Source organism: Thermobia domestica, chromosome 12, assembly GCF_964235325.1.
Source record: "Thermobia domestica chromosome 12, izTheDome1.hap1.1, whole genome shotgun sequence".
NCBI lineage: Eukaryota > Metazoa > Arthropoda > Insecta > Zygentoma > Lepismatidae > Thermobia > Thermobia domestica.
This window is the reverse complement of record NC_137465.1, coordinates 185,810,765-185,824,574: the sequence shown is the minus strand read 5'-3', so window position 1 is coordinate 185,824,574 and position 13,810 is coordinate 185,810,765. Positions and strand designations below refer to the sequence as shown.

The 13,810-nt window shown below is 36.7% G+C and overlaps 1 protein-coding gene across 1 annotated transcript in view; it reads right to left on the bottom strand.

Moving 5' to 3' along the window:
* The window catches only part of LOC145666894 (uncharacterized), a 98,229-nt gene extending 84,682 nt beyond the window's left edge, over positions 1–13,547 (bottom strand). Inside the window, exon 1 of the mRNA XM_081734479.1 lies at positions 12,553–13,547. Coding sequence (XP_081590605.1) covers positions 12,553–13,180 — 628 coding nt within the window. The 5' untranslated portion in view covers positions 13,181–13,547. The remainder of the gene's footprint in view (positions 1–12,552) is intronic.
* Between the last annotated feature and the right edge of the window lie 263 nt (positions 13,548–13,810).

Below are 13,810 nucleotides of genomic sequence, written 5' to 3'. Positions count from 1 at the left end.
CAACCGTGAAGTGAGAATAATTCAAGAAAAGTAATGGACTGCGAAAGATTTTGATGGATACCATGATCAATAATGTGTACTTGTATGTACGATTTTCAATAAATCCCAAATAAAATTTATTTAAATTATATGGTATGTTTGAATTGCATTACAGCATCAACTTATTTACATTACCATATCCGCCGAAAATATAAAAAATAAACCACATTATGTATTAGAAAGCACACATTACTGATAATAAAATGGAGGCTAGTTCGAGTTTTACTTATCGTCGTTGTGCACGAAATTGTTTCAACCCGTCAAGGAAATTCTTTCCCTGACTCTCAAGGAAAAATCCCTCAAACAGGTCAAGATTTCCCTAACTCCATTTTTGGCGAAAGGGGATTCGGCCAAACGGGATATCCCGTTTCGCCGAAGATAAGATTTGATAAGAGTTTTGATCTAAATAGTTCATGATTGAAATGCAGTGATGATTAATCTATTTTCAATGCATTAATAATTTACAAAGTACTGTATATACATTTCGTTCATCCATAATTGATTTTTGAGCCCTTGAACAAGGTCAGTTCTTTTAGAGGAAAAGCCACAACGACATTCTTCTTAAGGGATTAAATCCACGAAAATTCTCGAATGAGGAATAACCGCGAAGGGGAATAACCATGAAAACGTTGAAGACACCACTCAAAACAAATTAAGGTCAAGAACATATTAGTTTTCTCGATTTTATTTGTTTCATTGTACTGTTAAAAATATAAAAGAATACAAGTGAAAGCAAAATCTATATATATAAAAGAGAACGTACAATTCTTTGTCCGCTCATCACGCTAATACGGCTGAACCAATTTCTTTCATTTTTGGGGGGTTATTAGGATTTGGACCCTAGATGGTTTTTATCATATCACTTTAATTTTTAATTACCAGTGTCTTGAGATAATTGACCATTCAGGTGTCCACAAATCCTTTGTTAGTTCATCATAGGTAAAAATAAACGTATTTATATGCAACCCGCATGACCGTGTCACTCGGCGGGTTAACATAAATGACAGGCGATATACAGCGGAAAATAGCTTGAATCTTCTGTTTAAAATTTTTTAATTGATTTGCTTATTTTTAGAGACACTTTTACAATATGCCAGCACCGGGATGACCGCAGCGAAGCGGGGCGGGTTAACATAAATGACAGGCGATATAATGTTAAGATTTACTGCAATCTTCTATGGTTTTTATCATATCACTTGAAAGCGAAAAAGTAAAAATTATCTAAGTAACAAAGTTTATTGCGTTCCGGGGTGACCGCAGCGAAGCGGGGTGAACGCTGCTAGTGTAACATATTTGCAAGAAATAGTTTTATCGTGGATTTAGTTGCAATATGAGGAATACAAATAAACTACCAAAACTTGCAACAAATTAGTTATCGTTAATCTAATTCAGTGGTTTTTAATCTTTTAATACTCGCAGACAGCCAAAAGATATAGAGAAATGTGAGAAACCGGCAAAGTAGAATGAGACATATTCAAATTTATATTTAATTCTAGTATTTATTACTAGTATTATTTGTTATTGAATTAATGAACTTAAGAGTTACAAATTTTGTGAGACAAAACTGCATTTCACTTTCGAGTTTGAAATTTTACAAATTTTGTGAGACAAAACTGCATTTCACTTTCGAGTTTGAAATTTTACAAATTTTGTGAGACAAAACTGCATTTCACTTTCGAGTTTGAAATGTTACAAATTTTGTGAGACAAAACTGCATTTCACTTTCGAGTTTGAAATTTTACAAATTTTGTGAGACAAAACTGCATTTCACTTTCGAGTTTGAAATTTTACAAATTTTGTGAGACAAAACTGCATTTCACTTTCGAGTTTGAAATTTTACAGTCACATATATATTCTTTTTATCTCTGAAAAGTCATTTTTATGAACTCATTTGCTGACGTTTATTTCTACAAGCAAACGTGAAACTGTAACAACATGGACCCAATGTTGAAACTATAAGATGCAGAACGGTATCAACGTCCAGTAGGCTTTGTACTTTATATTAATTGCTCAGAGAGCAAAGAAACTTGTTTCACATAAATATGCAGTTGAAAATGTCTCTAACAAATTCCAAAGGTTTTCTGCTCAGATCGGAATATTCTTCACTTAAGGATAACCAAAACTGATTTAGAGACCTGTTTTCGAATCTGGATTTGAGATTTAAATGAAGACCCGTTTTGTGGAAACACCGAACGATTGTACTCGGTCTTGTATGACGCAAAAATGATGCCTCTCACATATGCTAAATGCGGTTACATACTGATCTTATTCCTATATTGACTTCATTTCTAAATTCTCTTAGTTTCTCTAAATTGCCAATGACCTCCTTATACACCAAATTCAGAAGGAAGTGACCTTTCATGTGTCCTAAAAGGATTTCCCAAAAAATAAATAAAATGAAAAACTTTATCATCGTTGACTCAAACGTGAAGTGAATGAACCTACCCGATGGATCATTGGTAGGGCTCTCATCTCTGGTGCGAGAGGTCGCTGGTAAGTTCACGATGGAGAACATTATGTTCGTGGGTTTTCCTCGGGTTCTACCACTTCCCCTACATTGTCATTCCACCAATTATTTCATAATAATCCACGTTTACTTATTATCCATCTCCTTTAGCCTAAAGGACATAGCGCGGAACGTAATATAAAATTAGAAGTTTCATTTTTCTAATTTTCGTTTTTCATTACGAATGACTACAAATGAGACAAAGATAAACTTGAAACGAAATTAGTTATTTATCATTGATTTCCTTCAGACATGAATGACTACAAACAACAAAAACATTAATTGAAAGAAATTATTTCTGGTTAATTTAGTTGAAACAATTTTAACGATTGTATCATGGCAAAAGTAGATGTTTCGACTGATTTTCTCCTGTTGCTACAAATATGTTATATTTGTTTCCATAGTATGCCGGATTTCATTAGTTTAATAGGAACAATTTTAACATTATACTTTCTGACTTATATTAGTACTTCACTAAGTCATATCGTGCATGTTTCACACAGTTATTTATAATAAAATAAAAGTGTGAATAATTGCTTAATCTTGAATTCTGTAATTAATTATAGGTTACATGTAATCTGGCAAAAATTGGCATATGCGTGTGTGTAAAAAAATTATAGTACACATTCATTAAAGCAAGGAAGGAAACCGTAAATACGCAGTGTATGGAACACACACGCTAACGCACTTTGCTACACATATTTTACCTCTTTCTACATGCTTTTTTTTTTTGTTTAAGTTCCGTCTCTGTTTACGGTAAAGTTGGGTCAAATTTTGCAAATCAGTTTGTCACGCTTTTACACAAAATCTTTTTTTTTTCCGATGAGATACTGTTCCAGACTCCATACGTTAATTGTCTTGCAATCAAAATTTTAAATTTTGTACAATACTGGAGACTTTTTACTCACATTCCAAACTGGCAGCATATGAAAGAGATGACACTTTCTAATTTCTGTTAACTAATTGATTGTTAGGGTTATCAAATTTAGGAGGCTCAGGGAGCAGGTCATGTACTCAAGATGGAAAATAGTAGGAACGCTTTCAAAGTCTTAACTGGAAGACCAGTCGGAAAACGACCATTGGGAAGACCTAGGCGCAGATGTGAGGACAATATTAAAATGGATCTCAAGGAAATAGGAATACAAAATAGAAAATGGATCCGGTTGACTAAGGATAGAAGTCAGTGGAGAGCTTTTGTGAAAGCAGCATTGAACCTCCGGGTTCCATAGGCCATAGAGTTAGTTAGTTCAGTGGTGGTTTGGAGTTTAACATAAATTTTTAGCACAAAATGAACCAGAAATGTGAATATGAAACTATTCCACACACATACTAAGCAAGGTCGATCTACGTTCATTTACGCATGATCGGATAAGCTCCGTACATTATGTACGACACACACATTGTCCTTGTGATCGATATCGGTTTACCAATCAAAACTGTGTCCGGGAGAAAAAAAAAAATCTGAAGAGCTACTTCATGGGTCTCCATTAATTTTGACCAGGATGTAGAAGATCAGAATCCAGGAATCGAGCTCGTTGATGAAGGTTATGTTCAAAACAGAAAATGATCGAAATCAATCATTTCCAGTTTTAACATTGATCGCTATAGAGCAAGAACGGTAAAAGATGGCGAGAAGAGATTTTCTGCAACCAATTAAGCGTTCCAAGAAATATTTTATCCCTATATTTTAACGCTTAAAATATACAAAACGATAATCATGCCTGTTGTTCTGTATCGTTGCGAAACATGGTCGCTTACTCTGAGGGTAGAACATAGACTGAAAGTATTTGAAAAATTGAAATGAAATCTTTGAGTTTTACGTCCCACGCTTATGTCGGTTAGGCTAAAGGAGACGGTGATGATGAGTAATGAATGAAATGGTGGAATGAAGAAAGTGGGAGGAAACGGGAGAACCGCGAGAAAACCCACGCACACGGTGTTTGTCCACCACAAAGTAAAGTATTTGAGAACTAGATCCTGAGACAAATATTCGGACCGAAGAGGAACGGGAATGGCGGAAACTTAATAACGAGGAACTACATAATTTACACGGTTTACCCAACATTATTAGGGTCGTCAAGTCTAGGAGGCTTAGGTGGGCGGGTCATGTAACTACAATGGAAGAAAGTAGAAACGCTTTCAAAGTCTTGACTGGAAGACCAATCGGAAAACGATCATTAGGAAGACCTAGGCGCAGATGGGAGGACAATATTAAGATGGATCTTGCAGAGATTGGAATACAAAGTAGAAACTGGATGCAGTTAGCTAAGGATAGAAGTCAGTGGAGAGCTTTTGTGAACGCATAATTGAACCTCCTGGTTCCATAGGCAATAGAGTTAGTTAGTTAGTTAGTTCTATATTTTAACTCTCTATTTCAACCGAAAGTGACAGAAATCAATTACAACTTCCGATATCAATTTTGATCTACATACAGCATGAACAAGTAGAGATAATGAATAGCTGATTTTTTTTTTTGAATCAATGTTGTGTTCTAAGAATAAGCACCATCTTCTCTATTAACCTCAAGGATGTTACAAAATAGAGGATCTGCCCATACGTATCTTCATCCTATGAACTCAATGAAGCCAAAAAACAACCGAGCATCGTCTGAGCCGGCAAGTTTGGTTGGCTACTCTCATTTCCGCCATGATTGTTGGCTCGACACATTGCGATCTTAGTGGCGCGGAGCGGGCAGAGTAAGTGTGTGGCAAAACTGTGACGTATGGCTTCACGATTTTGTTGTATGGTCAGGTCCTCTATTTGATAACATCCCTGATCAACCCTCTATTCAAATCGGAAGTGACAGAAATCAACCACTTCCGGTATTAACATTAATTGCTATAGAGTAAAAACGATAATAGACAGCGAGAAGTGGCTTTCTGCATTTAATTAAGCATTCGAAGAGTATATTCCATATGCATTCTAATTTCTCTACTAAAACTGGAAGTGGTAGAAATGTGTGGTATTTAATTTAACACCTCTTTGTTAGAACATTCGTAATATTTATAATTACAATTGTACCTAGTTTATTTGTCAGTAGCTTGCTCCCCTGTTTACTCACTCTTCACACTTCCCAGGTTTGGAACCATTTTTTTTAAGGAGCATTGAGAACACATTAAAGTACCAGTCATAATTAGAAAAGTTAGATGGTTGTTGCTACATTTTTTAAATATGTCATCAGGTAAAAGACCCTTTTACGTTCGGTTTATTCGTGTATGGCTCTGTATAACGTTTTGTATCGAGAGAACGAAACAGGGTATCAAAATAACGGACAATAACTTTGGAATTAATACGCTTGGTTTACCCGACCGTTTTCAATGTCGTAACCCTTTTGACAGTGGTGCCCTTAGAAATCTATCTGGAACGGATTTAGATTGTATCTCAAAAATGAAAAGAAATTACCTTAACAGAGCTTAAATAGTTAGGAATTAGCACCCTCAATTTAACCGGCCGTTTCCAATGTCATAACCTATGTGTCAGTAGTGTAGTAGAAAGGGGGCTAGATTAAATGAAATCCTAGGTTAAATTATTTTTTTTTTTTAAAAAAAAAAAAGAAGATATTTGCGGCAGGGGCTTGTCTCTCTCTAGCTAAATGTTGCCGAAATAGCACCTGCTACTGGCAAGATGAGAGGTAAGCGTAGTCTCAAATTTGCTCATATCTCCACACTTACCGTGTTCTTAAGACATAGTACATATTATTTAATGGAATATAATTACTTTTGGTGTATTAGTAGTGCATTTTACACATGTCAGTGCCTTAATTGTAGTTTTGGTGTAGATCAACCGTAAGATAATATTTACTTTAAAGACCAAAATGTATCAATTGGTACACATAATAATATAAGATAATTTGACACGAAGTATTTTACTGTACCTTTCGCATATCCCCTGGAAAATGTTAATATCCTTCAAATGGGGTTTTAATATGCACCAATAATGATACAAAATTCGAAAAAAAAAAATGTCCAAAGATGAAACGTGCACTATTGAAACAATAAGGTGAACAAAATGATGTGTGTGATATAAAACCTCATGCTCAGTTTCCGAGGAATCCGAATTTGTGTGTAAATCTATGAAATTTAAGCATGCGCATTTCAAGCTCTTTATTATGATGTTAGTAAGAAGATAACACTTAGTATGTTAATAAGCTATTTCTCAAAATTATGATAAGCCTTAAACTTCATTTTCTGTTTAATTACAGTAGTGTTCGAAGTTGATTCATATATCAGTCGATAGATGAGATCGAATTGAACAAAATGGCATAGTTGAGGGTAATTTCCCACACGTATGTTTTGAGAAAATCAAAGAAAACTAATATTTATGGCGCTAAAAACCAATCATTTCGTTAGCAATAATAATTGCTTGTTTCTCTGCTGCTGGAATAGATTGTTCATATAGTAGGTACTAGAGCCTAAATATATGTAACATATATATATTACATGTAGGGATTACAAGAATGTCCGTTCTTCGCACGGTGAGAGGTGAGAATAATTTTCATTTTGGACATAAACGACACCAAAACTGTCACCAATCAATAGTAGGAACCCCAAAAACTATGGATTCGACACTAATATCGGTCATTTTCGATCATTTTTATATGTCTCCCCCTCTCCCTTTCCTAAGTTGCAGCGTCAAAATGAAATGATAAAAAACATTCCAGGTCCGAACCTCACCTATGTTGAAAATTTGATCGAGATCAGACGGGTGGTCCAGGAGTTATTAAGTTACAAACGTAGCCACTTATATATATATATATATATATATATATATATATATATATATATATATAGTGATATGATCAAGGGAGGGCTAAACCATAGTTTGCCGCTTTATCCACTGTAAAACAGGATTGAAGTCCATTTTATCCAGTGTATACCTGAGGGTCAAGGCAGGGCTATAGCCCCTATAGTCCCCCTTGGATCTGCCCTTCTTTATATTTATATATATACTGTTAATTAATACAATCAAATTGAGTTTATTATTGTACGTCTTTTGCTGACGATGATACATATACTCTGAACAACGACAGTCTACTTGTAATGACTCGCGCTCTTAAAGATTCAAGCGTTTCTTTGTTATGCCTTTAGTCATTCAGATTTTTTTAAAAAAATCATCTACGTTCCTGCTGTAAAGTTTAGTGGGTACACAGAGAGCATTGTATGATAAATTGTTACAAGATAATGAATTTCTTTACATAATTTCAGATAACAGGGAACAGTAACTAAGTATTACAGTGCTCATACCTGGTGCAAGGTGGTCCCTAATTCGACTCCAGATCAAGTGAGTTTGTCTGGAGTTGTGGTGGATAAACATTGTCCACGTGGGTTTTCTTGAAGTTCGAACGTACTATCTCATTTTCTCAACCCACAGATTCTTTTTTAATTGTTCACTTTTATTAATCACTCCTCTTTTATTTTAACCTAAAGGGCATAAGCATGGGAAAGGCATTAAAATTTTAATTTTTATTTCATTTTATGATTCTGGGTAAAGCCGTGAGCAGTAAAACATCACTGGAAGAGAGCAAGAGATCAGAATGACCTTCAACGAGCACAATGCCCGAAAATGTTAACATCATTCCGCAACTTGTGCATGAGGATCATTGGAGAATAATCCACAACTTGCTAACATTGTCAGTGTTTCGTTCAGAACAGATTAAGCAATCCTCACGTGAGATTTGAACATGCGGCGTGTTGCTGCCAAGTTCGTCCCCAGGCTGCTGATCCACGTGCAGAAAGGATACCGCTTTGAAGTCTGCAAAGATCTCCGTCAGCATGTCGTTGATGACGCGTCTTTCATGTCGAGGGTTATTACCGGCGACGAAACTTGGATATACGGGCACGACCTTGAGACAAAGGAACATAATCTGCACAGTGGTAAAGCCCATCATCTCCACGACTAAAATAGGCAAGGCAGGTCCGCAGTTCGACCAAGTGCATTCTCATTGTCTTTTTCAACATTCGTAGCATTGTGCATCAGGTACTCGTCCCCAGGGACCAGACCATCAGTAGCAAGTTCTACTGCCAGGTTTTAAGGCTTCGTAGACAATGAGTAGGACATTCAGTAAAAGCGACCGAAACTGTGGCGCGCCAAAATCGGTCTGCCCCATGATGACAATGGACCCTGTCACAGTGCTCTCCTTACACTGAGTTTCTCACCAGAAATAAGTTGATCGCAATTCCGTACCCACCCAGGGCCGTGGTGGCTCAGTGGTAGAGCGTTCACCTCTGGTGCTTGGGGTCCCGGATGCGATCCCATCCCCCGCCAAGTAAACTGTGTGGTGGACAAACACCGTGTATGTGGGTTTTCTCGGGGTTCTCCCGTTTCCTCCTACTTTCTTCATTCCACCATTTCATTCATCACTCATCATCACCGTTTCCTTTAGCCTAACCGTCATAACCGTGGGACGTAAAACTCAAAGATTTCATTTCATTTTTCCGCACCTACCCTACTCGCCAGATTTGGCTCTTGCGGAATTCGCCATCTTCCCGAAGCTGAAGATTCAGCTCAAAGGTCGCCGTTTGGACACCATTGCGGAGATTCAGCCCGAATCACAGAAGGTGCTTGACACGTTTAAAAAAAGAAGACTTCCAGGACACATTACGGCGATTGCAGAAACGCTGTATTGCTGTACAAGGTGATAGTGTGTAAACGTAGATAAATAAAGTACTTTCTTGTAAACAGAACTATTCTCGAAACTTTTTGATACTATCTCGTGTATCAGTCACACATCATGCCGAACAAAATAACATACTTGAGAGAAAATTCTGATGCGTGGGTTTCGAGAAAATCTCAAAAATCTTTTTGTTAAAAAGTATTATTTGTTATCGATAACAATTGAGAAATTTTATTGCTGAAAGAAGTTGTTATTTATGAATGTACCGTCTATGTAGCAAAATAGTTATATTGTTAACTGGTAGGCTACGTGTTTTGTTGTCTGTTATTTCATAATGATGACATACTCCTTTGTGCACGTGCTACTTAATCATGAGCTTAATAATTAAAGCCTAAAAAAAATAATTTTGTTGAGTAAGCAATCGAAAGCCACAATAGTCAGCTTCACTTTTAGTATATATACACAAACTGTTTCGTTTCTAATCAGGATCCAACAGAGTTGTAATAATAATAATAATAATAATAATAATAATAATAATAATAATAATAATAATAAGGGATGTACGCAGTAATTTATTCCGGGAGGGATCCAAAACTTTTGTCATATCATCATCATCACAGATATTCCGCCATTATTGGCAGATCACTTACTGCAACTGAGAAGCTTCCATGCTTCACGGTCTTCGTCTTCACATACGATTTTTCTGTTTTGATATCGTCCATCAACTGTAGCATCCTTCGCCCCCTCCTTCTCTTTCCTGCCACCATACCCTCTAGCATGTCCCTCATGATGTAATTCCTTCTTTGCCAATGTCTCAACCAGTTTCTCTTCCTTTCCTCAATAATGTCTAAAATTGTTTCTTCCTCCCCCACAATTCCTAACACTCATTCGTTTTCCGTTTGACCAAACTAATTTTCTCTATTTTTCTCAACACCCACATTTCTAAAGCTTTCAGTCTTTTTCCGTCATTCTTTGTTATGTCCATGTTTTTGCCCTATACAGCACAATACTGCACATGAAACATTTTATGTCTTTTTCTTAGCTCTTTATTCAAGGTCCCACGAAACAGACTTTTCTTTCTCCTAAAGGTTTCTTTTGCCCTTCCTGTCTCATCCTTTTGGAGGGGGGGTCTAAATTTAATATGAGGATAAATTATATTAAATTTGTAAAATCACTCCTAAAATTACATTAAATTTACAGAAAAGTCGGGACTTCGAGAGGGGGTTACTCGAAACATACTCCCTAGAACATACTCCCTGCTTACATCCCTGATATGGGTACACACTAAAATTTGGGTTGAACTGTGGGCACAGAACCCTATTTTGCTGGAAATTTAAAGATCTTTGTGTTTGCGTGTGACATACATTTTACTTCACGAGGGCTTAGCAATAGGGGGAAAAGCTGAATAAACCAGCATATTCTCCTAGTTTCCTATAACATTATCCAATATTATATTATCTAATTAAAAAATAGGTTATGTGTTGTTTTCATATGGTTAGTATTTTTTTTTTTAAAAAATGAGGATGAAAAATGCTCTTATGATTCAAACAAGATTTTGTCAATAGTTTTGTTTGAGAGTCCATATTAAACTAAAATTATTAAGACAAATAATCATTATTTAACATGTTTCTGTGTAGAACGGGATATAATTTTCCTCTTTTGATTCAACTGACACAATTAATTTAAACCAGGGAGGCTGTGATGGAGCACTTACCTCTGGTGCGTGAGGTCCCTGGTTCGAGCCCCGGCCGAGTAGTTTATGGTGGACAACACTGTGCTCGTGGGTTTTCTCAGGATACTCCCGTTTCCTTTCACTTTCTCATTCCACCAATTCGTCTATCATTATTCACTTGCTTTAATTAGCCTATCGTCTCCCTTAGCCTAAAGGGCATAAATGTGGTACGTTAAGCTGAAACATTTCGTTTCATTTTTTTCCCCGTTCGAATCAGCTCTTAGACACAGCTAAGTATATTGTGCCTTTGTAAAATATGGCGCGTTCAATACATAAGTCCACTTTTTGTCATTTTGGACATGTTACATCTTTCAGATCTCTATCTAAAACTCCTTTCAGAGCTTATTCGTTTCCAGTTATATTAAACTCTTATTATATTGTATTAAATTCTTGTACGGCAAATAGAAAAAAAAGTGTAAGTTTTTTCCTGTAATTAAACACTTCGTACAAGCTTCATGTTAGCTCCCTCGTAGTTAAGTGGTTAGCGTACTCGCCTCTGGCGTGGGAGACCCGGTTTTGATTCCCGATGGGATCTCATATATGGTGAGAGAATCATATAACTGCGCTGCTCAAAGGGGCGCTAAACTCAAAATACATCACAAACTATGTCTAACTTTGATAATGTGACTTGATTCCCTTGTGCTCTGAACACCTTATATAAAAATGCAGTAAATAAAAGTTTAGTAAGCACTTTTTTTTGTTGAGATTTTAGTTTGTGTTTATTTCCTTTTTGTCAACATTGAAGCTATACAACTCAAGATCTACAGTTTAAAGTGGAGTCTAAACTCATGTAATGCGTTGATGCCCTCCGACAAGGAATCGAACCCGGAACTCTGTAAATCAAAGACACGCGTTCTAGTCACTAGAGTAGGGATTAGAACTTTTGCGTATATAATAGTCTGTGTAGCACATTGTGAATTGTCATGAAATTTTAATACAATTAATTATAATATGAAATGTTTCTAGTATTTATAGACTTCATGCAGTTAACACACGCCGGAGTAAAATTGCTGTAAGTTTATGTAAAATTGATTTTAACATCCCATTTTAATGTGGATAGGTTAATTTGAAATCCGAACTTCATATAACTTACTAGAATCAAACTCGGATCCTCGAATGGTAAGAATGCTTAACATTTACCTCCAAAAGGAGAATTGTTAATACCTAATATTAAAAATATCAAAACATGTCTTCCCACGCAACGTAGATACATTCCTTTGCGCATCCAAGGGGGTTTCATTTCTGGGATACCGAAATGCCCACAAGACATCCTAATTTTGCCAGTGGGCATACTTCGGACATCCTATGAAAATTCAAATGTCCGGGTATGTCACGGAAACGGAACTTCCTGTGGAACATTTTTGGGTTTATTCCGGGATAATTAGAAGAATGCTTACGGACATCCAAATATTATACCATGTAACGCACGTTCCACTGAAGTCCAAGGAAATTCGAGTATATTTGTCCATTATCTTTTAGGTTTATACTGCGAGCCTGAATGTCTCGTGTGACAAGTATGGATCCTGTGAGACTGTCCACAGAACGTTCCGGACATGTTTAGCTTTATGGGTTATTTTATTTATCTACAGATTTGCCTAAGGAGAAACCAATATAAGTAAATAATTTAAATTTTAAAAAAGTAATAAATGAAAAGCTACTTACAACTTCGCTGCGTCTCATACAACTCCATCCCCATGTTGACAGTTTCGGAATCATTTTTGCTTAGAGCGAATCTCAGAGCAGTTCCTGGAAATATATTTACTAAAAGATAATGATTTTGAAGGAACTTTTTGAACTCTTCCTTCAAAACTTGATCTAAAGACGCTTGATCATCGTTCATCGAAGGCGTATCTTCTTCTTGTTCTTCAGTAACGGTGTTGTCTGTATCTGATTCATGAACAAAAAATATCCCCTTCAGCACCCGAACAGATGTATCTCTAGCAGCTAAGAGGATGTCCAAAACCCGCCCTTTCCAACAAGACACCAATTCTTGGTTCAAAGGACAAGTTTTTAAAGCATCAATCACTGTTGCACTACTTTCAAACCATTGATTTTGATAAACTTCGCTATCGTCCGCGGCTACATCAACTTCGTCTTCGTAATCGAAATTGTCACCTTTGGTAGGAACAGTATTGTTAACACTATCCACTATTGAAACATTATGGGTTGATGTTCGATAACTAGGAAGAGACACTGGTAAAGTGCAGTCTACTAAACACAGTAACACAAGAAATATTGTAAAATTTTGACGGTTAGAGTTTCTGTGCCGAAATCGTTGACAGTAAACCATTATGTTGTCTTTGAGCTGTTAACGGGCGTCGTAAAACGTTCTTACTTTAAACGATACGCACTGACAGGGAGAGCGCGCGTCCACGCTCAAAGGACGAGTTGTTACTTCTCGTAGACAGGCGTAGTAGAGTGATGGCAAGAATAGTAGTAGTAGTAGTAGTAGTATGGGTAGGCCATCGATGTGTTATGACTTCTCTTCTGACAGTTTTTTCCGAACCTTTTTCAGAGGTAGTGATACCTAAGACTGAAACACGTGAAACTGTTGGTTAAGTTTTTAATTCGTTCCACCACTAAGTATATGGTATTTTGCATGCTTGGCTGCAAAAACCCTTACTCCCTCCGCAGCCAGAAGCTTGTTCTTATGGTTGTTTTTTGTCCAAGCCTTCCCCCCTCGCTCTTTCTTGTACACGAAATTCTCCCCGCCTCCTTAGCTGCTTATATACTTTCCCCCCTCTTCTTCTGTTTTTACCGTGAAGCATGTAACTTAGTATTTCTGTTGAAGAAACAATAGACAACAACACGCATTTTTCCCTCATGAGCTGTCAGGGTTCGATGGTCGTCTTCTTTGGCTGAAGACAGTTCACTGTGTCGCCTGACAAACTACTCGGCTTCTTCAAGAACTAACTGCCAC